At 43.2% G+C, this 25,281-nt stretch overlaps 1 protein-coding gene across 37 annotated transcripts in view; it reads left to right on the top strand.

The window, feature by feature from the left end:
* LOC118302538 overlaps positions 1-25,281 on the top strand; it is a 114,011-nt gene that overhangs the window by 82,958 nt on the left and 5,772 nt on the right. For 19 of the 37 annotated variants that reach the window (XM_035628749.2, XM_035628747.2, XM_035628746.2 and 16 more), the window contains 6 exons: positions 6,265-6,339; positions 6,967-7,047; positions 14,452-14,572; positions 14,930-15,062; positions 23,571-23,670; positions 23,917-24,072. In XM_035628749.2, coding sequence (XP_035484642.1) covers positions 6,265-6,339; positions 6,967-7,047; positions 14,452-14,572; positions 14,930-15,062; positions 23,571-23,670; positions 23,917-24,072 — 666 coding nt within the window. Of the gene's footprint in view, positions 1-2,047; positions 2,223-2,309; positions 2,451-3,704; positions 3,869-4,523; positions 4,756-6,264; positions 6,340-6,966; positions 7,048-7,614; positions 7,946-11,856; positions 11,932-14,451; positions 14,573-14,676; positions 14,846-14,929; positions 15,064-23,570; positions 23,671-23,916; positions 24,073-24,329; positions 24,431-25,281 lie in introns of those variants that run through there. The other 18 variants (XR_004790580.1, XR_004790582.1, XR_004790581.1 and 15 more) reach the window with 11 other exon arrangements.

The following is a 25,281-nucleotide window of genomic DNA, read 5'->3' as shown; positions in this document are numbered from 1 at the left end:
AAACGTTTAAGAAAACCCATTGATTTGACATTCAGTTCATTGAATCTCAAGCAAGTTTCTCCATTGTTGCATAAACTGGAACCAATGGGTGCCTGAAGCATGCAGAAGGAAATCAATTTGAAAAACATTGTATGCTGTGGGAAAAGGTCAGTAGTAGTTGGTTAAAGTTAATATGATAACACACAGAAAGTCATTGGTTTGGTCATTTAAATCACAGTTACCAGCTCTTTTTGCAGTTGTTGTTACAAAGCTGTTGACATGTTGTGGAGGTTGTTGTGGGGCATCCCTTGTTTTTTCATACTCTGTAACTAGATAGCTTTGTAATAACTTCGACAAAACATGACCACACAAACATTCTCCTAATGGTCAGGAATGAAAACACCTAACTTTGAGATATGTGGTTTAAAAAATAGGTGGGAGAGAAAGATGTGGACCTCTGCTCTTGTTTGTTCAGTAGGTTTCCTGGTAAGTGACTCGTGGGCTAAAGGAAAAGTGAAAAACAGTAATTGGAGTAAAGAAAGAACAACATAAAGTTGAAAGAATGCAACTGGAACAAACTGTAAAAACTTCAGGATAAAGTGAATAACTTCTTAATACTAAAACATTAATGGATTTTTCGCTATGGCATCTGAATTTTTTGTTAGGGCGTATTATTGATTAATTATGTTAGTCACCAACTGTGTAATATAGTAAGACCATTTAAACTAAATTATATTGTGTTATTTCTAAGAAAATGCGTCTCGTACCTTCCTACACAAAGGAAGGTCTCATGTTTCCCTGGTGAAAGGATATTGTAGAGGAGGCACTGAGCACCTTCCCTGTCTTTTGGGGAACCCGACCAACTCTTATCACTGCTGCTGCTGCTGCTGCTTATGTCATAAACATCTGGATCAACATGCTGCTTTTGGAGGCTTCTTTGCATTAAATTACTTTGTCCAGACTCATTGAACGTGACATGGAAAGAGCCGACCTTCAAGGCCCCATAGCACACTCGACTCGGGAGTTCCACAGTGTCCCCTGCAGGGTGAAGCAGCCGGCTTCACCTGGCTCTGCACCATTACAACAAGATAGAGTGATACATAAAAAGGGAGGTTCTGTTTTAATTAACATCAATATTCATGTAATGATCATAAAGCCAGCCCACATTCCATTTCAAGCTCTTAATGTTAATGCATATTTTAATACATTATCATTGCCTCCATCGTAATTCTTATTATGATAACTGTAATTATTAGATTTATGACAGAATTATGGTTTTGTTCCCCAAGGCACATATTTTGCAGTGAATCCAATTTCTCCCTGGTGTATAACGCTCCCAGTCTTTCCCTTCCAAAATACTGAGCAGACACTGATAAAGATAAACACACAAACACCCTAGTGTGTCTGCTGCTGTGCCTGTAAAACACTCAATCTGAATTGCATATCCGCCTTGCCACCGCGCTTGTCATACGCTGTATTAAGAAAAATGGTCACACAGTTTGACATAAATTGGAAAATGACATTTGGAAAATGGGCACTGCTGTGGAAATTAAAGATATTAAAATTATAAATCAGTGTCTGGAAGTGAAGGGGGTGTGGTGGCTTGCCTTTTCCCCCTTTTTCTCACTGCCTCTCTCTCTCTCTCTGCGTTCATCTCGCTCTATTTCTCTCTCTTTCTTTCTCTCACACACTTTGTCTTTTACATTCTCTCCGGAGGCATTGTGGCGTTGAAGCACAGAAGTCAGTACAGTAAAAGTGCTTTTCAATGCATCTTCACATGAGTGTGCCCCACAGGGACAATCCCACTCTGTCATCTGCAGTAAAAGTGCAGGATATAGTGTGTGTGCGTGTGTGTGTGTGTGTGCGTGTGTGCGTGCGCGCGCCAGCTTCTGCGATATCTCGTCAGTTTACCGCTCGGTTCTGTTGCTGTAACCTGCTAATGGATCATCTCTGAGGTGTGATATGTATTATGCAAAAGGAAGGTGTGCTGACACCTTTAAAAACAGACAGCTGCAATCCTCTGTGCGCCTCACCTCTGCTCCCTCTCCCCTGTATGTGTGTTGAGCAGGGCGAGGCGAAGAGGCTGAGTGGAGAACAGATTTCTGAGCTACAGGTGGAGATAGACGGGCCACACACGCTGCTGGAGGATGAGAGGCATGAGCTGCGAAGAAAGGTCCGTGGCCTTCCCATTGACTGAAGCCACACACGCTAATACACATGAATCCATGTGACTCTTCTCCTCGGTAAAGAGTGAAGGGTTTTCCACTACATATAAATGATTACTTGTACCTTGGGCTACAATTCATCCTTTCTTTCCATTGACCTCACAGAAGAAAGTCCGTGAAGGCTGAGAAGGCTGTGGGCGTGCAAGTACACTCACTGACCACCTCCTTTTGAGAGAAAGAAAAAAAGCATCTCCTGCCTCAAGAAGGGGCTGCAGCTATGCCACATATGCTGCCTTTATGTTGTAGGTCAGAGGCTCTTTAATTCTCTGGTTTTGCTGCAATAAAGCCTTCAATCTCTGGGTCCTTGAAAAATGAATGTTACATTCAAACATACCTTCTTAGTGTTTAGACAGAGGTCCAAAGTAATATCTTCCTTCCTAGAATGTGAAAGAGAGGAGGTCACCAATTTAAGAGCAGTCACTTCCTCCTGGTTTACTCTGCCTTCACTAGTGTCAGCTTGAAGGGTCAATGTTATTTGGTATTTATTGTTAAAGCTCTTATTTGCAGCTTCATTTTCGTAACACAATGGCTCCTTGAATGTCTGGATAGACCTAGTGTAGCTAATGTTCATTAGGTTCATGATTATGAGGTTGGACAATTCTATATGTGTATAATCTCTGCAGACTATCCTGCACAGCCAACTCTGCCACTACACCACTGCCCTGCCGACAAATATCCTCCGCTTCAATATTTCAGCACTTTATTTACTTCCATTTTAAATTTTACTTGCACTCTCTGTCCCTATATTGAAATATTAAAGGAGATATTCCTGAGGAGGTCAGGTAACAAGAAGAGGCACTTTGTTTTGTTAAAGTTTTAGATGCCTCTCACTTTACTCAAGAGGAAGGAGAACGTGGGAGGGGTCAGCGTCCCTGGCCCTGCCACTCAAGAAAACAAGAAGAAACCTTGTCGAACCTTACGAAATCGTCACAATTGAACTGCTGAAAAGCCACTTCATTTCTGTCACATTAATGCACCACGTTTTCCATATGAGGGGCCTCAGCTCAGTGGTAATAAAAGTTTGAATCTGCGCCTTTGTGTGCTTGGCTCTGTTTTGTAATGTATAAAAAGAAATGGAGAGATTTAAAGAGCGCCGACTGAAGGACAAGATACAGCCCTCAGGATTCGTCCACCAGTATATCCCATACACGGCAACGCATTCAGAAACATGCATGTGCCGCTGCTGCCTTGATACTCGCAGAGAGGTCTGTCAAAAAGAAGTCCAGTTAATAAGGCCTCACCTTTTTGGAGTGGGATGGGCGATAAGACCAGACTAACCTTTCAGTAATAAAGCCTCTCTGAGCAACAGCCTTAAATTCACCCCAGGAGATGATCTTTAAACATCCATTGAAAGAGTTTTCAGGAATTTCTTACTTGTGATGTCTGCCTACTATGCTGCTGTTTGTACCTTTTCATTTGTGTTGGGGTGGAGGGCTATAAAGGCACGACCTTAACTGTCCTTATTCGTGAAACGTGAACCTATTCTCTTGTCATCACTAGTTCCTTGATTCAAATGGCTGAGGATGAGGATGAGGATGAGGATTGCCCATTTGCACTGACAAAGCCAAGGATGTGACTTGGAACGGAGGCCTATACTGTGTTTAACTGTGACAGCTAAGCTTTGACCAGCAGTGGTGAAGATAGTCTCGAAAGCCGCGTGTGAGGTGTGTAACTGGAGGCAAGTGTTGAGCACTGAGATGATGTGTTTTTACAGCGCAGTCTTGCTATGCTTTGGGATGTGGCAATAAACCACGGCCTTCAAAGCACAGCCAAGCGCCACTTACTGCTGAGTGCTTCCCTGGTGGTTTGACGAGAATACTCTCAAAACAAAGTGCAGACAGGTTGATTAATAGAAGGGTCTGCAGAGGTGCGTGCCGCCGTATATTTTCACGCCCGGCGAAGACTTGTTCATTTCATTCGCGCGGACTTTTATGGGCTGATCCTGTCACTGAGTGAGTTTGTCACTTCATAAAAATGGTCTCCCTCTTTGAGTGTCTTTTAGTGAAAACTTATCAGAGCTGTTCCAGGCGTGTTGTTTTAATGTCGAGGGAGCACACTGTGACTCAAGAGGGCAACAGAGTTCACACACCATATTTTGTCTACATACCTGGATTTGGGGTGAGGGAACCTGGTTGTTACTCAATAAATCTCTGACCGTAAACATCATTGTACAAACCGATATGAATGCAAATTACATTCATAAATAATACTCTATTTTACCCTCTGACTGACCAGAGGCTGAAGTCTTAATAACTGCTATGGGAGATTACTGTGCTGTAGTAACTCCCATGCTGACCCTGCTCCTCTGTGCACTGTCAGGTTTCTTAGCCCAGCTCCAGAGCCAGGCTGGGAAATTATGAACACGCCCTGAAGATGGACCTGGGATGTCTGTGGGATGGGGAGCCACAGGAGGGAAAGCACACCTCCGTACTGCCTCTGAGGCAGTGAGACTTAAGTTGGCTGAAGTAGAGAAGCTGTCTGGTCGTCCGGATCTGGTCTCTGCAGGAAGAGAGAAGCCTCGGTCTGGACTGCAGGACATGGCGAGTGACAGGTGAAGACTGTGAGAGGGAAAGACGATGGCAGAAGGCTGGATTACATGACCTAGCCTGTGACCGTAATGATGAGTAGGCTCAGGGGGGAATTGAAGTCGTTGTGGGTGAGGGGCTGGGTTTCAGTCACCCCTTCCGTCCTCGCGTGGTCACTCTCTCATCACCCCTGATCACAGGGTTCTAATTAACTTCAGTGCCACATCAGACTGCAATCAGCAGAACCACGGAGGGAATTAGTTTGTTTTTTTTCTTTGATGGCATTCAAAAGTGTGGTGTTAAAATGCATATGAGCCTTGTGTTTCTAACTAACTTGTTGTGCTTAGGAAGCATGTTAATAGTCTCCCCTTAATGAGCTTTGTGGAAAACGAGCCACGCAGGGGGCAAAGTGCAACGTTCCCCTGTGTTTTGCCAATTGTGCTGTTCTTTATTCTAATACAATGAGATTAGTAATCATTGTTTAATTCCTCATTCAATATTGGCCCACCTCACCTACCTCTGTTTCTGTAGATCAGGACTGTATTAGCTGTGATAGAATGAGGCCTTTATTTATTAGGATGTTGGGTTGTGAAATGGAGATGCGTCTAGATGTGGACCTGAAAAATGGAATGGGAACAGTGCTGAAGATAATTTATTTTCTCTGTCAACCTGATGTTTCCAAGGTAACTAATGAACCTACAAGATCAGGCTCCAACAGCTCCACTTTGGCACATCATCAGCGTCAGCTGACTATAATAACCATTTTCATCATGGCATTCAAACAAGTGACCAATCACTTTAATGCAGACAATAAGAAGTCAAGCAACATGATTCATGAAATATCTACTTCTGATTATACCTTACTACAAACCAAGTCACACTGTTGCCCCTGCGTGTCTCAATTAAATGTCTGTTTTCAAGTAGTGTCCAACTGTGCAGGGGGGAAAAATTCCACTTGTCATATTACCTTTTCTGTAGAACTTAGAAAATATTGTTTCTTTTCAAGCTCTTGGAAGTTTTTTTCCCCCCTCCTAATGACTTTCTGAAATTTTGGAGCTCCTGTCAATGGCTGCCAGTGCCTCGCTGGTTTATTTATTCCCTCTTGCATCCGACTGGTCAGTTATTTGTTTTCCACAGTGTCCTTGTGTGTTATAAATGGGACAGGCCTGTCACTTCAATGCTGAGAGGATGTTTTGAGTTCCTTGAGAGATTTTTATTTATTTAATTTTGGTTAGACTAGAGTGGTGAATAATGCATCTCAACCCTGCTACATGTACTGTTTTTATCATTAGCATGCAGCCCAAGTTATCTGCAGAATACTTATGAGTACCGGTGAAATGTTTGTGATGTTATTTATTTATGTTGCTCCTTTCAATTATTCATTTGTTTATTTATTCATGGAAGAACTAACTGAAATTGGAAAATTCATTTTTGCTGAAGGGCACTTGGCCCCACTCTCCCTTCCCTACACAAAGGGAAAGGAGGGGGTGGCACATCAGGCTTGTTAGTAATTGCTTTATGTGGTGTTTTCTTAGATTTACCAGATGATGTCATTTTCATCCAAGCAGACGGGTCAGCAGGAAGAAGAAGACAGACAGAAAGAGAGACAAGTGAGTTGAAGCTGAGAGGTGGAGGAAGCACCGTCAACACAGGAGGATGACACCGATTCTGTATGTGACTTCCCAAAGTTACAATTGATCTGCTCTGCGGGCCGAGTTAAGGTGACGTGCAGTAAAATGTGAGGACGTTTTCTGAACACTCAGAGAGCACTCCACAAGTTGGACTGGAAGCAGAGTTTCAGATAGAGAAAGCACATAATAGGCTGTGGTTGCCTTTGGTTGTATCCACGCCTTCACGCTCCCCTGGCCTCCCTGCGTTATTGTATGCTCACTATGTTTTCTTTATTTATATGGAGTGGGATTTTGTTCAATTTCACACTTGCACAAACCTGCAGCAATTATTCCCGATAAGTGATAACGATTCACTGAACATTAAATGAGTGTTTGTGCACGGGGATGAGCATACATGCGTGTTTGTCTCTGTGGCACCGACTTGAGCCTTGTGTCACAACCTACTAATCGTCATAGAATTCCAATTAGCATCAGATGTAAAAAGGGAAAACAGATTTGCTTTTTTTCTTTGTGCATCTGTAATCATAATCAGTGATTAATTTAGTCACGGGTGTGGCCTTCAACCTTTTGTTTGTGTGTGTCTCTTTTTACCTGTGTTCCTGGCAGTTGCCTACCCTGAAGCTGGCGTTGAACAATCTGCCGACTGGTCAAAAACTTGTGAAGCCGAGAACAGTTTTTGCAGGAAAGGTAAAGTAATCTCTGCTTATATATGAACATCTTCAACAGACATGTACATAAACCTGCTCTTGGGGTCACCTAGTGTTTCCTAAGATTCCATCTGTGGCAGCAGCCAAGGGGTTCTTTGTGTCAGGTCGGGGTTTACTGTTTACTGAGATGCTAATGAAAATTAAGCCAAAATGTCCCTTCAATAGTCTGTAAACTCATTGACCAATTTTTAACTTTATCAAAAATTTAAGTATTTTGAAAAACATAATAGCACTGGGTAGACAAAAGTTTTAACTCAAACAATTTTAACTGTTCTTATGGAAAAGTATGTTGTTTAAGTCCACTGAATGTTTGAATGTTTGCCTCCTCTGCCTTTACAGCCATGTTTACAGACACTTACACATTATCATATCAATATCATATTGAGTCGATATGGTCACATCCAGCAATCACTGAGCAACATTATTTAGGTGTTTCTAGCGATTGCATGTCTATTATTCACCCTTATTACTCCATTTGTAGTCAACACTAACTTCTGCAGGAAATATTTGGCTCTTTCGCTGCTTAATGCTACACTTTGTTCACCAGATAATGATTATTAGTCTGCAGTCGGCCCAAGACGAACCTTCCCACGTGCCCTCAGTCTAATGAATCCTGTTAAAGATGCGGTAGGAGTGGGCCTCATGAGGGTGGTCAGGCGTGTCACGCCCTCTTCTTCAAGGTGTCAACAAACAGCGCACAGCCATGGAATGACAATTTGTATCATTTAATTAGAGCACGCCTCTCTCGGCACAGTTCATTTATTTTAATCTTGTTTATGCACCTTGATTGTTTCACAATATAGCTTTTTTTTAATTAGCTTAGATTGATTAAATTGCATTGATTTTGTATCCTTATTAAAATAAACCCCCTCCCCCTGCTCTCCTTCCTTATTTTTCATAATTAATGGTGGAGTGTGGCTCTTTGGGAGAGGCACCAGTGACAGTGTTGCACATTTTGTAATTAAAGTAGTGGATAGAATTATATATTGTGCTGGCTGTCAAAGAGTAGTAGCATATTGACAAGTATTTTGCGTGTTTGTGCAGTGATTTTCCTTGTGTAGTGTTGAATGCAAATGCATGACTGCTGCCACTGCCTCAACGCACCAGAAGATGAGAGATTGACCAGATCTCTCATGTTTTGTTTTGTCCCAGAGTTTAGATCAAGCCTGCTGATGCAAACCACAGACTGTATATAAAGACGGACAACACGTCTCCACTTCCTCCCGTTGTACACAAATTGAGCCAAAATATCTTGGATACAGGAGTTGTGCTGTTATCATACAGGTTTAACGTCATTTAGAGCCAGAGTCTGCACAGTAGTGATTGTGGAGTTGAGCTGCGTTATCAAGGCCCCGTTGATGCACTAGCTTGACCAATCGCTGTCAATCATGACGTTCGATCCTGGTTTATATTATCGATTATCTAATTAAAACCAATTACCTAAAATTAAAGAAACCACCTTTGAGAAAATTGGTATTTAACAATTATTTTGACTTTTGAGTTTGGTCCCATTCACTAATAAGGTGAAGGTGGGGTGTATGACCAACACTGCAACCAGCCACTAGGGGGCGATCAAGAGGGTTAAGTTTCACTTTTGGGGAGCTGTCATGTGGTCCATCTTTATATTTGGTCTATGATGGAAACCCACCATTCATCCAGCACTGACCTTGGCTCCTGGGCCCACTGCTGCATGTGAACATGTATGCAGACGTGCACGCATGCGTGCCTACGAGTTCCTGCTAATACAGAATCTCATTCCAAACCTGGTGCTTTTTTTAATGTTGATTGATGACTCCATTTATCTTTAGAACAACAATCTTGTGATACCCCCCCCCACCACCATGTCGTTGACAGACACATTGTAGCTCCTGATTCCTCTCCCCATCACACCCCTACTATGAAAATTATATTACAAACAAAATAAGATTTTAAATTTTGTGTTTGACAAGTAACTTGATGAAAGGTTTTCATAGCTGGACTTGATCCATGGAAATTTTATGCTAATAGTATTGCTAGCCAAGCAATCTAGTTGGAAATTAATCAGGAGGCTGGATGGATAGAAGGAGAGGAAGGTAGGTTGCACCATAAACACCCTTCCCCCTCCTCACCTTCATTCCCGCTCTCCAGCTCTGAATCTCATCAGAAATAGCCATGGGGTGTTGTCTGTGTGATGGGGTAGGGAGAGAAATAGGGAGTTAGAAAATTACACTGCAGCTTAGCGCTGATTGATGCAGTAATGTATGCAGCCATGCAGCGAGCTGCCATATTATGGATTAGACCTCTCCCCTTCTCAAGCAGTCCCCTTCTGCATAAGAGAGGACACGCACACACACACACACACACACACACACCTCTCTTTAGCCATGTCTGTTCTCCTGTTATTATTATATACATCCTGCTCAGCCTTCGGTGGCGATTTATCTGCATGTATCATTTTCTTCCATTTTTGTGTGTGTTTAGGTTTGTATCTATGGTGAGTCAGTCTCACCCTGATTCGGTGCATTTGTTCCTTCCTCTGTCTCATCACAGTGTCATACACACACATACACTCTTTTTGTCTGTATTTATTCCTCTTTCTTCAAACCCTGGGAGTCATTATTACACGGAGTCACTAATGAAGTCGTTATCAGATCAGCGTCGTTTAAAACAACACAATTAGAACCAAGGCCTTAATCATTTTTGCAAGTTAAATGCACACTATTCGCCTTTTCCCCCATTTCTCTGTCTCATTTCCTCTTCTGGCTTGCCGCTCAGTTGGAATAAAGAGACTAAATGAATCACTGAATGTTTTGTGGATGTGGGTGTGTTTGTGGGCGCATATTTCCCAACCATGTTACAAGTCTGTGTGATTTATTATTTTTACCCCGAGAGACATCTGTTACACTATTCCTTATTTTTGTAATACATCATCAGCCCGAGGAAAAAACAATATTATCCAGTCTGGGATATTGTACTCTGGAGTCTAATAATCTAATGTTCACTAGAGCTGGTGTCATTAAGGTGCCAGTGGAGCTGTAGGGAGATAGTAGGTACACATCTGTCTCTGAATCCCCACCGGTACTCACACTCCATACCACCACTTGCCCTAACGCAAATAGGTTCATACCAGAGCACAACACAGACTCTAGTTTCATTGCTGTTGCAGTGGTCTAGCCAGCAGGAGGCGCGAGAAAGTGATGTCGCACTGAGCTTCGATATTCACTTTGTGCCAGAGCACAACTGTGCTAATACAGAAACACAAATTGACATCCCCAGCTCAACTATTCCTATATTAGACTGAAGTGTGCTTAAGTGTGCATCCTGTGAGGATGTAGCCTTGCAGCTCTTTAGAAGCTGTGCTGTTTAGTGGACAGGCCGCTGTGAGGATAGCAAGATAGGCTGGGTTTGGTTTGAATATTGCTAAAAACAACGGGCCGATTAGCTGCAAAGAGGAGAGGGAGTGTCAGATGTTGTGTTGAAATTCAGATGGAGCTGAGTAGCAGCTGTGTGTAAAGACAGGAGTGTGAGGCAGGAGACCAACAAGTTATTGGGAAAATTCCTTGTAGTTGTTGACACTCTTACACTCTATTATTCATTCTTGTATCGCCCTGCCTTCTTATTCAGTCAGATAACAAACAGATACTCTGGCCGACAACCTCACTAAGTGCTTCTGTTGATTTCCATTGATCGCAGTCACTGCTGCCATACGGGGGGGGGGGGGGGGCATATCGAGAAAATGCTTGACAGTAAAACGAGCAGAGGGCATCATATCTGGCAGTGGAGAATCCTTCAGAGGCAGGCAGAGAATTTGGTGTTATACTGTAAGAAAGGATTTTCATAGGAAGGGGTTTTCACACTCCAACGTCCAATGAGGGGCAGTTCTGCGATTGGAAAACGCGTTGTTGATGAGAGAACTTATAACAACTATATGCAACACAGAAAAGCATCGCAGAATGCTCAACATGTTGAACATTGAGGCGACAACAAATGAAGACCGTGTCAGCCTGTCAGCCAAGAACAGAAATCTGAGGCTGCAGTTGGCGCAGGCTCACCAACACTGACTAGTTGAGTGGAAAAACGTAGCCTGGTCTGAAGAATTGAAATTTCTGCTGAGGCTGCAGATGGTAGGGTCACTATTTTGCATCAACAGCATGAATCCATGGACCGTACCTGCCTTGTGTCAACAGTGCACGGTGGTGTATTGGGGCGGGGAATATTTTATTTGCACTGTTGCTGTGATTGCTTTCTGAAGCCATTGTACACAAACCTGTGGTGAGACAAAGAGGAAAAATCATCTCAGAGCACTGATGGAATGTCATGTTGAGGGAGAGGTGTGTGTGTGTGTGTGTGTGTGTGGTTGTGCCCAGTGGAGACCAGCAGTAGAGTGGAGGTGGCTAAAGGTCTGATGGGGAGCTCACCTCCAGCCGTGATTGGAGTGTAGAGGTGCTGCTCCATACACACTTAGATTCACACTCATTTTCTACTCGACAATAAACCTGTAAAAACAGACACAACAAATCCCTAAGTCTTCAACCCCGGTCGTCCGACCCCTGCCCAGTGGAATCTCTGAATGTCAAACTCTTAAGCCAGACCTCGATTAACAACACAAAAGCTCTTAATCGCACAGACACATACATATACATGTCCCTCACACTCACCACTCCTCCAGTGGGTTACACACAGCGCAGACAGTTAATCAGTTGGCTCGTATGAGTTACAACCTGTGGCCTCTATAATTTGAGCACTTGTTTGTGTTCTTTGCTGTACCGTGTTCATCTGTATATTAATGCACTGGTTATGATCTTCACAGGAAGTGCAGAAGGTCCAGGGTTTGTCCTCTTGATACCTGAACGTAGATCTACTCTCTATTAGAGTACCTGTGTGGGTAAGTGGATTGAGGCGCTTGCTGGAGACATCAAAACGATCTTAATTCTCAAAGACGACCTGCAATTTAATGCAACTCCTGCCCCCTGTCATGTTTACCACAGAACAGAATATAAATAACAACTTTTACTTTCTTTTTTTTAAAGTAAAAAATGTTATAACATTTTTTTAGTTGTTGGGTCAAGAGCCAAAGTTGTTTGTGTGCAACATAAAACTAGCCTCCACACTAAATACTGGTATATTACCTGAGCAAAGGTGGACCGCATATGATAATGAATCATATTTATTGAAGATTTAGTTGTTTCAAGAGGATTTGTGTTTAGCATCCTTCAGTTAAAGTTAAAACTGCTCCAGTGTACAGCCTGTTGTGAAATTGAGTATGTCTTGTGAGTATTTAATTCACTAATACAAAGTACAAGAACAAGATGATTGTGTAGCCTGGTATATGTGAAGCTGAAACAAGAAAGGCAATGTCTGTGGAGGTTTCTGTGGATCTACAACCACATCTCTCAAAGTTTTATTCAGAATCAAATGTGTAAGGTAAACTTAGTGGCACGTGAAGAGTAGCCTGCATTTGTGATAAGAAAGGATGACACAAAGCAGATGAAGGCTCCAGGTTCCTGACAGGAAGTGGAGTGCCTCTTAACCAATGTTAACCTCTACCAAGGTTCAGAGGAGAAAATGTGATGCTAAAAGCTGTCAGCTGTAGCAACAACCTGCTGTAACATGAGAACATATGTACACCATTGACTCTGCCTTGGTAGCAGTAGTAAGAAACATTGAACAAACACATTCACAGGAGCTAAAGATATCATCACGAAGATAATCAGGGAAAAATGGGAGGCACCCGAGCTAAATGTTAGGTGGAGCAAAGTGTCTGGATACTTGTGTCACTGGCGGTCAATTTAGAGTCTCCAATTAACCTAGCTGCGTGTCTTTGGACTGTGCGAGGAAGCTGAAGTACCTGGTGAAAACCAACACAGTCACAGGGAGAACACCCACAGAGACAGGCCATGGCCAGCCAGCTGGTTGGAACCCAGACCCTTCTTATTGTGAGGTTGACAGTGCCAACCACTGCACCACCGTTCCGCCCGCTGCTACATAAACAAATGTTGGGGACTATTCAGGGGCCTGAATAGTTCCCAAATGCAGCGACACCTGTTGTCCACATGATCGAGTTCCCCTTTGTTGGACAGTAAAGACAAAGATGTTGAAGTCAGAATTGAAAAATCCTAGACTGGGTGCTTTTTATGATCATAAATGTTCTGGCACAGTTTTGATATTGCAAGAGAACCAGCTCCTTTGTTCCTCAGTGCCCAAGGAGTGGGGTGAGTGCCCATCACCAGCCAGGCCCAAGGCGTGTAAGGCCCATACCCACAGCAGTGACTAATTGTTTGTTATGTCAGTGCTTGTCGTGCCCGTTTGCCTTTAATGGAGTGTAGTGTGGTGATCCATCAGGCTGTCGCGCAAGCCCCATGTCAGTTGAAGTGGCTGCGTGTCAGTGGGGCCAGCGTGCCGTGCAGATGTGATTTACTGCCGTGCTTGTTGCGCCGTGTTGTGCCTCGCCTCTTAGCCATGCAATGCAGCCCACTCCTCTCCTCTACTCTTCTCCCCTCTCCTCTTCCCTCACCCCAGATTGATTACCGGCACAACTGGCTCATGACACTCGCCATCTTCTGGCAACCTTTTAGTGCTGCTTTATAGATGGTTAGCACACCTCATTTGGCTATTTATACATCTGTAAGTGGCCATGAAATATAGATTTGTCTTGATGGGTGTCAACACTGGAGCTATGGAAGTAGAGCTCAGTGACACCTCGTTATTTTAATGGTGTGAGATGAAGGGGCCACTTGGCAGGAGTAATTTTTTTAAACATGCTAAATGAAACTGTTTTTATTTTCATTTCATGTTTGCACTCATATTTTATTCAAAGTAAAAAGCCTTATTTCTTGCAATATTGGTTGGTGCTGAAAGAGGGAGAGGAGTGACTGAGGAGGGAAAGGGAACATCCTGCCCTTCTCTTCCTCTCAAACACATGCACACACTCCAAACCCCATATTCTGTGTGAATGTCAAGGTGGTTCAGAGGGAGAAGAACCCTCAACTGTAACATGATGTGTGACCTGTCATCCACACACACGCATGCACATATTTCACTCCATTCACAGGCAGGGTCTCCTAGGTAATTAGGTGCTGGCACCAACTCACCGCGATGTGCCGGTTAATTGAATAGTTAACACATCAGAGGCAGGACTGTGCAGATTGGAGGTGACACCTGTCAGGAAGCTGTTCTCTGTCGACCCGGGACATTTCCTGCTCTCCCTGATATGTCATCTTTGTGGAAATACCAAATTAGGGCCAGGCAGCTGAGTGAGTGCAGTGCACCTCTCTGCTCTGTCCTTCAAGAGGATCTGTAAAGCTCGGGGCACCTATCCTTACCTCACCTCAGGCCATTTCCAGGGGTTTGTGACAGGAAAGTGACAGCTTTGTGTGTGTGTGCGTACATGCTTGCATGTTGGCAGGCTCTAACCCAGACCCCGGAGCAGTGTGCCCAAGGCATCCTGGAGTAGAGTATGCATCTTGCAGAGGTGTGTCAACTAAGGAGAGGTGTCCAAACTCAACCCGCTCAGAAATGGCTGTCTGGTAGGTTTGCATTTGCAAAAGATTTATTGTTTATTAAATGATACTCTAAACTATTTTCACACGTCATAAAATTGTATGAGGTTACATAGTGGATTCTTGTGTAGAGTTGCGGTGTGGTACCTTGTTGTGGCAGGGGAATCGGCTGCAGGTGGAGGGGTCGGTGTAGTCAGCAGGAGATAATGTGTCTGCAGCGGAGGGTCACCACACCGGAGCAAGACCTGGTGACTGCTCACATCCAAACCACTGAAACGGAGCAGAGACCAGCTGGGACATGTACTTGTGTTATACAGTCATTCCCAACATTTGCAATTATACTTACTCACACACTATAATAATGTCCTCTCATCTCCTCCACAGCAGAATAGTGGATGAACTACTGCGCGTGATTGATCTGTTGAAAACACAGGAATCAGGCCCAGCAGCCAGCAGCTGGAGTGACCCAGCATGGCGTCCCCTCAGCATACTCAGGGTCCTAAGGAAGACCAAAGATGTGGGTAAATAGTGCAGGGGGTCACTTTGCCTAATAGAGCAGATATTGTCCTAAAGTTATCATTGGTTTGTGTTGCAATAACTCAAGGCATTTTTTCTGTGGGTCACACATCACATTCCATCGGATTTGTCTTTATTCCTCCACTGGGATTGTTCACAGTCAGCTGTGCGGAAAGTCTTTTTGTAGAAAAGTTGTCAGACACATCTGTTGTTTTCCCTCTGTTCTTTTCTTTTGAACCATCCAGAAAGGCTTTCCATACATTATGTGAGATATTCGCCTGTGTATGATCCGCCAGTTTACAGTTCAAGGGCTTTTGTGTAACACACACGACTAAACTACTCAACATACTGTCTCAAAAAAATTTGCTATGAAAACATACTATTATGCACATCAAATGGATCCTAAAATACGGACTCTGGGAAAAAAGTAAATACAGGCATAGACTTATTATTTTATTACAAACAAAAAACTGTACTTCGAATTATTGAAAAACAGCAAAAGTTGCCTGGCTACTTTGTAAACGTGCTTTAAAGTGTGACAAAGGAAATGTGCACTGCAGGGACAAATGTGTTATTAGGGAGTGTGTTTGTGTGAGAGAGCATTTATTTTTTTATTTTTTTTTGTAGAAGTTTCATTTTAGATGTCTGTGTTTGTGCATATACCCTCCCAGTAACTGGCTTTACAGGAGAGGAGGACTTTGTTGTTAGCAGGTGGGCATCTGCAGCAACTGAGGTTGTGAACACTGAGCAGCTGCAGAGCTACAGGTAGACTGTTCCCTACAGTGTTTAGAGCATAAGCCTGACATATTTGCATCTGTCAGAGCTGTTAAAATTTGAATTGTCACAAGACTGCGTTTAATGTATATTTCATGCTATCCCTTCTCAGCATGACAAACACCAGGAAATCACCTGATGTGTGGGCGCTTACAAACCCTGATGTGCCGTGCACGGATGCAACTAGTGGCAGGCAGCTGTGTGAGGACTCTTGGTGTCCTGCGTCCCCTCCCCTCCACCCATCCTGTTGCCATCCCATTCCTCACCATCCATCTGGACTGTGTGTGGGCCAGGCGCTCAATAGGCGGGTCACTTCAGGTCGGGACCCATGTGTGAAATCAGATGTTTAAGTGGCCAGCTGAAGTGGGACTGGAGCATCTTAACCAGCACCTTGCCAAAGGTCTCGTGTTCACTCAGCCACTGGGGCTGCTGTGAGTATGCTCGCCACCTGCCAATAGGCATTAGGGAGGATTTAGTAATTAAGTGATAGGCTGAGGACTAAATTGGGTGTTTGTGGGCTGGCGAGCCACCCCAAGGTCCCTACAGCCATGCAGATAGGGGATTCTAATTGCCAGGAATATTGATCAACCTGGCGTGGGGGGTGGACAGGGAATTCACTAGCCATCGATTAGCTGTTACTGCGCCTCACTTGTCAATGAAAGAGGGAGGTACACGTTGAAAAAGCTCTGGGCTTTTCCCACAGTATCCTTCACCACCACCACCAGCAGCTCCTGACACACACACACACACAGTCAGTGACACAGCATGTGGTGAGGTGAGCATTCTCTAATCCTTCTGAGTATCTGTAAAGCAACTTTATTCTCTCATAGGTAGTTCAGAGGTGAAACTTGAAACAGAAAGGGGGCATTCCAGAGGGCTCACTGGTTATGTACTAAAGCACCACCCTTCGCCCAGCCTCACCCTTTCTCTCTGCTTCTTTTTCCTATTCCTTGAAACTTGCCTCCGTCAGTCTGTAAGGGCTCTGACCCGTGGCTGTGGTCCTAGTTAACGTTGGAGGGAGCGATGGAACTGAGCTTGCCTGCCCTCTGATATTTAATTAGTTGCTTCACCTGGCAGTAAATAGGCCCTGGTCAGCGTTCTTAAACACAAACACACACGCAAGACTTGTGATTGTATCACTTATGCTCCAGTGATACATCACCATCACAAAACAACATGCCGTACAATTACCAGTCATCGTCTCATTACATTTTAAAGCTTGCCTGCTCAGATTGAATCATGCACGTACTTACAGCCCTTAAGATTCCTATGAATGTGCTCATTATTTGAGAGATGTGTAGAAGGTGTGAATTTCTAAGTTTGACTTAAGATCTTACTTTGAATGTAGAGAGTGAGGTCAAGGTTTTTGTTCTCTTCGTTAGAAAGAGGAGCCAAGCTGTATAATTTCAAAGGCTTGCTTGGGAATGGGGCCTTCCATTCTCGAGGAATGAAGGACCCAGTATTTTGACCTTCTCGGGCCAACTTTGCCCAGGACTTACTGCGGGCTTGTGATGAAGCTGTGCAGGTGGCCGAGTGTGCAGTAAGTACAGTGGCTGTATAGCTAAGGATGCAGTGGTAAGGGGCGGGACAAGCTGGTGACGCAAATAGGAAATCCCCTGTAGACCAGAGGAATCTATGTCTCTCTGTCATTTGATTATGTCGACAGCTGTTCACACGATCAACTTCAGACTTCACAGACGTATTGCTGCTGAGCTGTGCTCAAGACAACCGACAGTTTAATATCACTCTGATTAATATTTATTACAACATACCCATATAATCATGATTTGGACACAGGTGGATTTCTGAGAACTAACAAGTGCTACAGCTTGAGGGGTCAGTGAAGCACAGTAGAGCGTTATGTTAACAATAAGTAAGCACTGAAGAAGATAAGATTTGAGTGATTGAAAAACAAGACCCCTGCGTTTTACTATTTTTACTTAATTTTTCAACAAAAAAAATGTTATATTTATACATATATTTAGTACATACTATACTTATATATATTTATTTTATTAATTTTTTAAAAATTCTTTTCTTTTAGTGTATTTTACTACATTGTCACCTCTACCACAACAACATGTTGTTTGTATCCAGAGTATCTTCCAATCAGCGACCGGGCGTACGGTCCTGCACAAGGACAGAGCCACGAGGCTCTCATGAGAAACAAACCCACATGACATTTGCTGTGTGACAGTCAAGGTCACTCTGCCACTTGCATGCATGTCATCAACACAACATTTTTTGTACTTCGCCTTTTGACTTGGGTTTGATTTTTCTCAGCCATCGTGTTTTATACGCGAGCTGAAATGAATTGCAGGAACAGAAGTAGTGAGGGCCCGTGCTGCACAGCAGTCTCTAACCTGAGTCATTTAGAGCCTATTACAAAACATCGATATATTGATTGAAGTAAGTGTCTCTGTGTACTGCTCTGTAAACACACAGTTGGTTCAGTGGTGCATGTTTTATCTACTTGAATCTTATCAGGGTTTAAATCTTTCATCTGAAATCCACTTAATCATAGCAATAATGGCTTTTGAGCCAAAAGGATTGAATCACTGCACCTCGATTAGTTCAAATTCTCTATTAGAACTGTGTTAATGATATACATTTGTTTTTCTTCATTGTAATATTATATACTTTTTCATTTAATTTATTTGTTTAAATTAATTCCACATACATGATTTCTACTGTGACCCATACAAAATGCCACTGGTACTATAGGAAATGTCCCTATACATAACATGATGCATCCTGTCGCCTGTGAACCGCCTTCAAGACCAATTTGAAGCACGTCACATGGACCAAGCACAGTCCAGGCTGCAGCAACAGGTCAGGTGGATCAGGAAATATAGAGAGAGAGAAAAATTCAGAAAAAGACAGCTCACAGCCAAGATCAAAATCATTACCAGAAAAGCCAAAAAATATTGAACTTTTCCCCTGCGGTTGCCGTCAATAGCTTTTTCTTTTCTTTTTATTTGCTGTAATTATCAATCTGAGATAATGTTTGTTAATGTTGAAGTGCACTGATGCAGAATGGGTAAGAAACAAATATGCATTAGGATTAATTTAAAGTAATTTAATTTGCTACTCTACTACTTTTTTCATTTTCTAAAAATGTAATTTAGCTTCAACATATTGCACAGTGTTACTTGAAGAAGCAGTGGCAAAAAAAAGGACCGTGGTTTGAAACCTACACAAATCTTCCAGACAAATTGTGAGCAAGAATTTCAAGAAATGTCAATGAACTGGTCCCATATCCAAACGTAATTTGAAGACATTTGTATTGCAGGAATTAATTGTATAAACTAATGAAGTGGGCATGTAAGACACTCATGTATATGCTCTGGCACAGGCGGTTTACACAGACAAGAATAACGACACATTAACCTTTTGATGGTTCTACTCTTCGCTGGCGAGAGACCATTCATGTTCGTGTTCATCTGTTAATATGTTTGACATCCAGTAGCACCAGACTGTCAGTTTAGCTTCCTGATTTGAATCGATGATCCAGTCTGTGTGTCTGAACTGCGATTTCCAAGGTCATTTTGTCATCTGTGAAGAGGGATTGTTCTGCCATGCTTGTCCTCTGATTGAAGCCTAGTTACAACCGTTTATACACCACTCAGAGTCACCCTCTGGCCATGTTCACAAATTGAATTAGTTTCAGTCTGAATTTGTGTTCCAAAACTAGTAATTATTTTTTAACCCCAGAGGAAGCCGAGAGAAATGAGTCAGATCTTCACAAGTCATGAAATTTGATGATATATGATTTCACACCAACCAAAGGGACACAAGCCTGGAGCACAGCAATTTACCAACCATTCATCTGGTAGCAAATTAAATCACATTTGACATCCTTTAGAAAGTTAGATAAATCCGATGAAAAAGTTTCTCTCTCAATTACCATGCGAAATTAATCTCCTTAATCCCAATTTGATCTCTTTCATGCATACAAGGGGTATCTTTCATCTGCCCACCTATGTGCTTTAAATCTCCACCACAGTTGAGATGGAACGTGACTGTCAAACTTAGTTCTACGTGAAACTCCGACACCCATGCAGCTCCATGAGATGTGAGAGCTGATTAGGGGAGATGAGGACAGAGGTGCGTAACTGACAACCATCCATTATCTCTCTCTCTGTACCTGGTGGAGGACTGTAGCAGAGTGTTTGTGTGATGGAGTTGCAGAGCGCCATCCAGAGGCAGGAATGTTTCAGCTGTAGCAGTGTAAAGCAGAGCTGGAAAACTTAGTCAAAGATGCTGCTTATTTCATATTCATAGACACTGATTTGTTCATGGTTTTAAATCAAATAACCTGAAAAGGAAATTATACTTCAGAAACTATTCACCACTCAGCAAACAGGGACGAGCCAAAAGGGGTCAGGGGTCAACAAAATTCAGAACCACTGTTGGATATTATACATTTCAGTTGAAAAACAGTAGATTCTGTGCCAGTTACGCTTTAGTTGATGCTCCGTGTGTTTTGGTTTTTTGTGTGTGTGTGCGCGTGCGTGTGTTGTTTCCTGTTTGAGAGAGGCTGACAGCTCCCAGAGGACGGAATCTAAGAGCAGAGTGTGAGCTGGCCTTCACCCAGGAGAGCAAACAGGTGGTTTGAGTGCAACCGCTCCCAATATTGTTGGATAAATGTTAAAAGACATTTGAGCTCATTCGCGTTGTGATTGTCTTCACGTCCGACTGTGTCATCGATTAGACTTTTACTTTCCTGAATGTGGCAATACCAATACCACGCAGAGAGGCTCGGGCTGATCCGACAGGTGCTCTGTAGTGAGGCAGCAGGCAGAAGTAGAAAATACAAGATCCCAAAAGCCTTTTAGATATTGAATAATGCAGACAATCATGGAGAAGAAGACAATTCTCTGCATTATTTAATATCCAACATGTCCTTTGGGATCTTTTGGAGTTCTTGTGAGTGTGAACAAAAGATTGCACAGAGGATAATTCTGTTTAAATCTAGATTCTCAACAAAACTAAATATAAATGACGAGTAGAGAATTATTAAAAGGAGAGTGTCCATTTAATTTTTTTTGCTTCTTCTTTTCTTGGAATAGCCAATCGAGGAGAGTGGGGAGGCCGCAGGTGAGCATCGAACTAAAGAGATGATCAAACCACCGGCCACCAGCATGAGTGTGAGCGTGTGTAGCTTCAAATTCAGAATATTCACTTTGCGTTGCCTGTAACTGCTCCCAGCATCTGAGCAGCCGGGACCAACACTATCGCAGGGCCACATACAGATACGGACAATCATTCACTCTCACATTCACACCTACGGTCAATTTAGAGTCTCCAATGACCCGGAGAACCCGGAGAGAACCCACGCATACACGGGGAGAACATGCAAACTCCACACAGAAAGGCCCTGGTTGAACCGGGATTCGAACCCAGAACCTTCTTGCTGTGAGGCGAAGGTGCTAACCACTACACCACCGTGCAGCCCCCAACACTGATACTGATCAGGCTTATTCACACACCCGCTCTTCCCTCTTTAAGCAGCACTTTGACCAGCCGCTGCCCTGCTGGCCCCCAGCACAGCTCTGATGGGAGTGCTCCACAACAGGAAGGAAAAAGGAGTCCCGTCTCTTTTCTCAGCAGTGGTATTAGTTTTTAAGACGGCCGGAGCTGAGGAGGGGCACAACGCTTGAGCCCCTTCACAGAATATTCTGGTCATTAGCGTGGACCACACAGCCTCTCTCAAGTAGACTCGTAACCTCTGGAAGTAAACTCTGTTCACTAATTCTACACTACAGGCAAGATCCAATTATGTTGCTATGGGAAGGGGAGGCTTGTAGCTTTGCCCTTCTGTGTATTCTCAAAGTTGATTAGATAATGAGGTCTTCATATGAATGACCTGGATATGCAGTAGTGTTTAATGTTTTCTGATATCAGCTGGATTGAGCAGTTCTTTTTAAAACCACAGTGTACTGTTCTGTTGGTTATATATTTGTTTTGGTTTGGAGCTCTATGTGTACTTGCTCTCTACAGTGTCATTCTTTTTATGGATGTGTGTGCCTGTGTATGCATGATTGCATACACGTGTAATTCTGTGTGTGTGTGTGCGCGCGCGCTGACTTCTGAGCCAAGAGCACATCTCTGGCTCATCTCTGAGGCCTGGCGTCAGCCTCCTTAAGTGCTGTCAATGTCACATGGTAACAGCAGCGCTGCAGCCTCTTAATTGGTTTAGGAAAAGCATCCTTGTCATTTTGCGGTCAGTAAACTCCGCTGGAGAAAATGAAGTCCAAGCCGCCGCTGCCACCTCCTCAACCCTCACACAGCCAGCCTAACAAAAAAAATTGTGATTACGTGCCGTGTATATTTGTGGTTTCGCTGTCTGTTTTCACTTTTTGCTATTAGAAATAATTGCTGTTGGTTGTGTGGCTGCATCAGAGGAAGGGCATTAATGATTCTCAGTGGCCGCGGGGAAACATTGCGCTGCAGAGGGCGAGAGGAGAGCAACTCATTTTCTAGAACTAAACTCGTGTGTGCGCGCGTGCGAGCATTTGTGCCTGAATATGTTTGTTTGGTCATTTATTTTCGGTAGTTTCCTCAGTTTGTCGTGCAGTACGTGTTGTATGCAGCCCATAATAATTACTCTTGCAGTGTGTGCAGAGATGTGTGTACCGCTGAATGACGTGTGTGTGTGTGCGTGCGTGTGTGTACAGTGTATGTGCACGGCTGTCCTTTTGCACGGATTAGCTGGTGAATGCAGCGAGAGGATGATCAGACTGGGAGCACACCAGGGTTGCTCCGCGATCACACAGGGATTATGGGGGATATGGAGCTGTAGTGCATTCCAGGGCTGCCTCCAGTTAGGCTCATCCCCGCCACGCTCCCCTCACACACACCACTTTAATTGCCTTTGCTTCTTTCATTACTTTTATTGCCTCTCCTCTGCATTGCGTGCTCCCTGGGCTTGTGGAAAGGTCATTGTGATGGCGGCTGTGTGCTTCACTCATAGCCTCCTTCTCCCCCCACTAGCAGTAAATGGCTGTGTAGCTCAAGCTGGGGAGCTGAGTGACACAACAGAGTAGCCACCAAAAGCCTTCGCACATATTTTCATGAAAAAGTGTAGGATGTAACCTACAAGGGACTTATATTTTTATAAGGCCACCCCATGTGTGTCATGCAGAAATAAGAGTGAATTTGATCGGTGGCATCCTCAGTGATGGAGCTATAGATCCTCATTCTGGGTGGCTATACGCAAACTGTGATACTGCGAAGAAGGCAAATATATAATCATTATTAAAAATGTCTTCATCACCTGACAGCTGGGCAGACATTGTGATGGTAGTGGCAATATCGCTGGTCAAAGGCAGTGAAGACGAAGATGGGGGACATGTTTGTGCCTCATCACATCCCCTGTTCACAATACTGAGGAAAACACAGGTGAAAGAGACTTTTACTTTGATTCAGAGCACAGTACAGTATAGTTTTTCTTCCCTGGTCAATTAAAGGTACATCTCCCAAATATTCAAGATGTGCACTTTCCTTTATGTGCATACATAGACCCCGACATGTTTTATTTAACATGCTGTACAAAGATGTTCAGTTTTTAGCAGCATTTGTGGTGTTTCATCCTTCTCTTCTTTCACTCAGAAGGACTCAGATTTTGTTGTGCTCAAGTGAATGCTTGATTTTTTTTTGATTTTTTTTTTTTTTGTCCTTTTCAAGTCACAAATGCTCATACCATCTTTCATTATTTTTTGTCTCCCTGCAGGCTTGTATGAGCGAGTGCAGGCTTGCAGAGCTGAGGATCCAACTTGCAGGGGGCCAAGAGTGGCAGCCATTGCCAGCAGGGATGTTTTGTCTAAATGAAGGTAGTTATATTTTCTCTCGGAGATCGCTGTAACTTTAATGTATTCCGGGGGCCAAACTATATCAAATGCATAGGCCTCATCAGTCTAACACCATAACAAGTCTTACTCTCCCTTGGTCTCTTACTTTTTAGGAGTTACACTCCTTTAGTCTTTCACTATAGAAGTACACTAGCAACAGCTGAGCTATTTGTTTGCTGCAGATGTATCATTATTTATTATATTTTATTATATGTTTTCCTCCCACAGCTTCTGTCGTTTATTCCCCATCTCGTTCTTCCTCCATCTCTGTCGCAGTACGAGGTGGAGGTTTTTGTTCGCGGTCAGATGAGCTTGTGTCCACACCATGCTGTCCTGTAACCGGTTGGTCCCGCGCCGCGACTGGGATCTCTTTGCACTTTCACGGTAATTGGTTTCCATCCCAACAATAGCTAATGCACATTTTATCATATTCCAGCATTGCTGCAGGCAAGTAAATGAAAAACTGGCAGTGGAAATAAAAGTGCAGAGCAGAAGAAGATCATGCATCTTCGCCAAGAGAGAGAGTGGACAGATGAGAATTGTGCTTCATTATCAAAGGCTACAGTGCGTAAAATACAGTGCTGTATGTGTGTGTGTGTGTGTATGTGTGTGTGTGTGTGTGTGTGTGTGTGTGTCTGCAGGCGCATGTGAACCCACCTGCAGGAGGGTGTGGAAGCTGGAAAATTGAGGTCATGAGACTTAATGCTGAGGTAGACGAGAGGAGGATTGAGAGAATATCCAGGTATATACCAAGAATTTACCAGGTGGTGCAGGTCAAATTTTCTTTTTCAGTTTTAATTGTATGTTAGGCAATCACAGAAATATTAATACAATTTTTGAAAAACCTTGAGAAAATGCATCACAATTCAAATATGTTAGCATTAATATTAACACATTATAACTTCTGTTTTGCTTTAAGTATTAAGTAATTTAGCAGATATTTATGATTATGCCTTTTTTTGGCTTTAATCTACAGTGGTTACATTATGTGTTTGGTTTTTTTAGACAACAGCATCCACTCCTCACCCATACTCATGTTTATTTGTGTTGCTAATCAAACACACAAAACATTTCACTCATCTTATATTTAGAAGATTTATTTTGTTGATACAGAGTTTAAATGTGGCCTCAGACCATATATATCCCTGTGGGTGTACATGTACAGTACAGCTGCTTGCTGGGAATAAGCTGTAAATGCATGAATTCATAGCAAACCAAGTAAACAGTGCGTTGCAGCTGAAATAGACTTCCTCAAATAGCAGTTCAATCTTGTTTCTGCTGATCTCTGATGTCTGAAGTTATCACCTTGCTGCACAGATGAACAACTGTGTGTCACCGTTGAGCTCAACCAACATGGATGCAGGCTGTGGTCACCGGTGCCACAGAGCAGGAACTCTGAACCAGAAGAGGTCACCGAAAATACAACTTTTCGGTCTTTAGCTTCTTTTTAAAGCAAGGCACCCACAGGATGTGGTACTGTATGCACTGCAGTGAGTCGAGTGGGTGATGTGTTAGTATAGCAACATGACGTGAGGTGTGGTTTGATGTAATTTCAGACATGAATTCTGCTGCAGGAAGCAGTGTTTTTGTTTT

This window comes from Scophthalmus maximus, chromosome 4, assembly GCF_022379125.1.
Source record: "Scophthalmus maximus strain ysfricsl-2021 chromosome 4, ASM2237912v1, whole genome shotgun sequence".
In the NCBI taxonomy this organism is placed as follows: domain Eukaryota; kingdom Metazoa; phylum Chordata; class Actinopteri; order Pleuronectiformes; family Scophthalmidae; genus Scophthalmus; species Scophthalmus maximus.
Note: the sequence above shows the minus strand (reverse complement) of the source record. Positions and strands in the feature narration are given on the sequence as shown.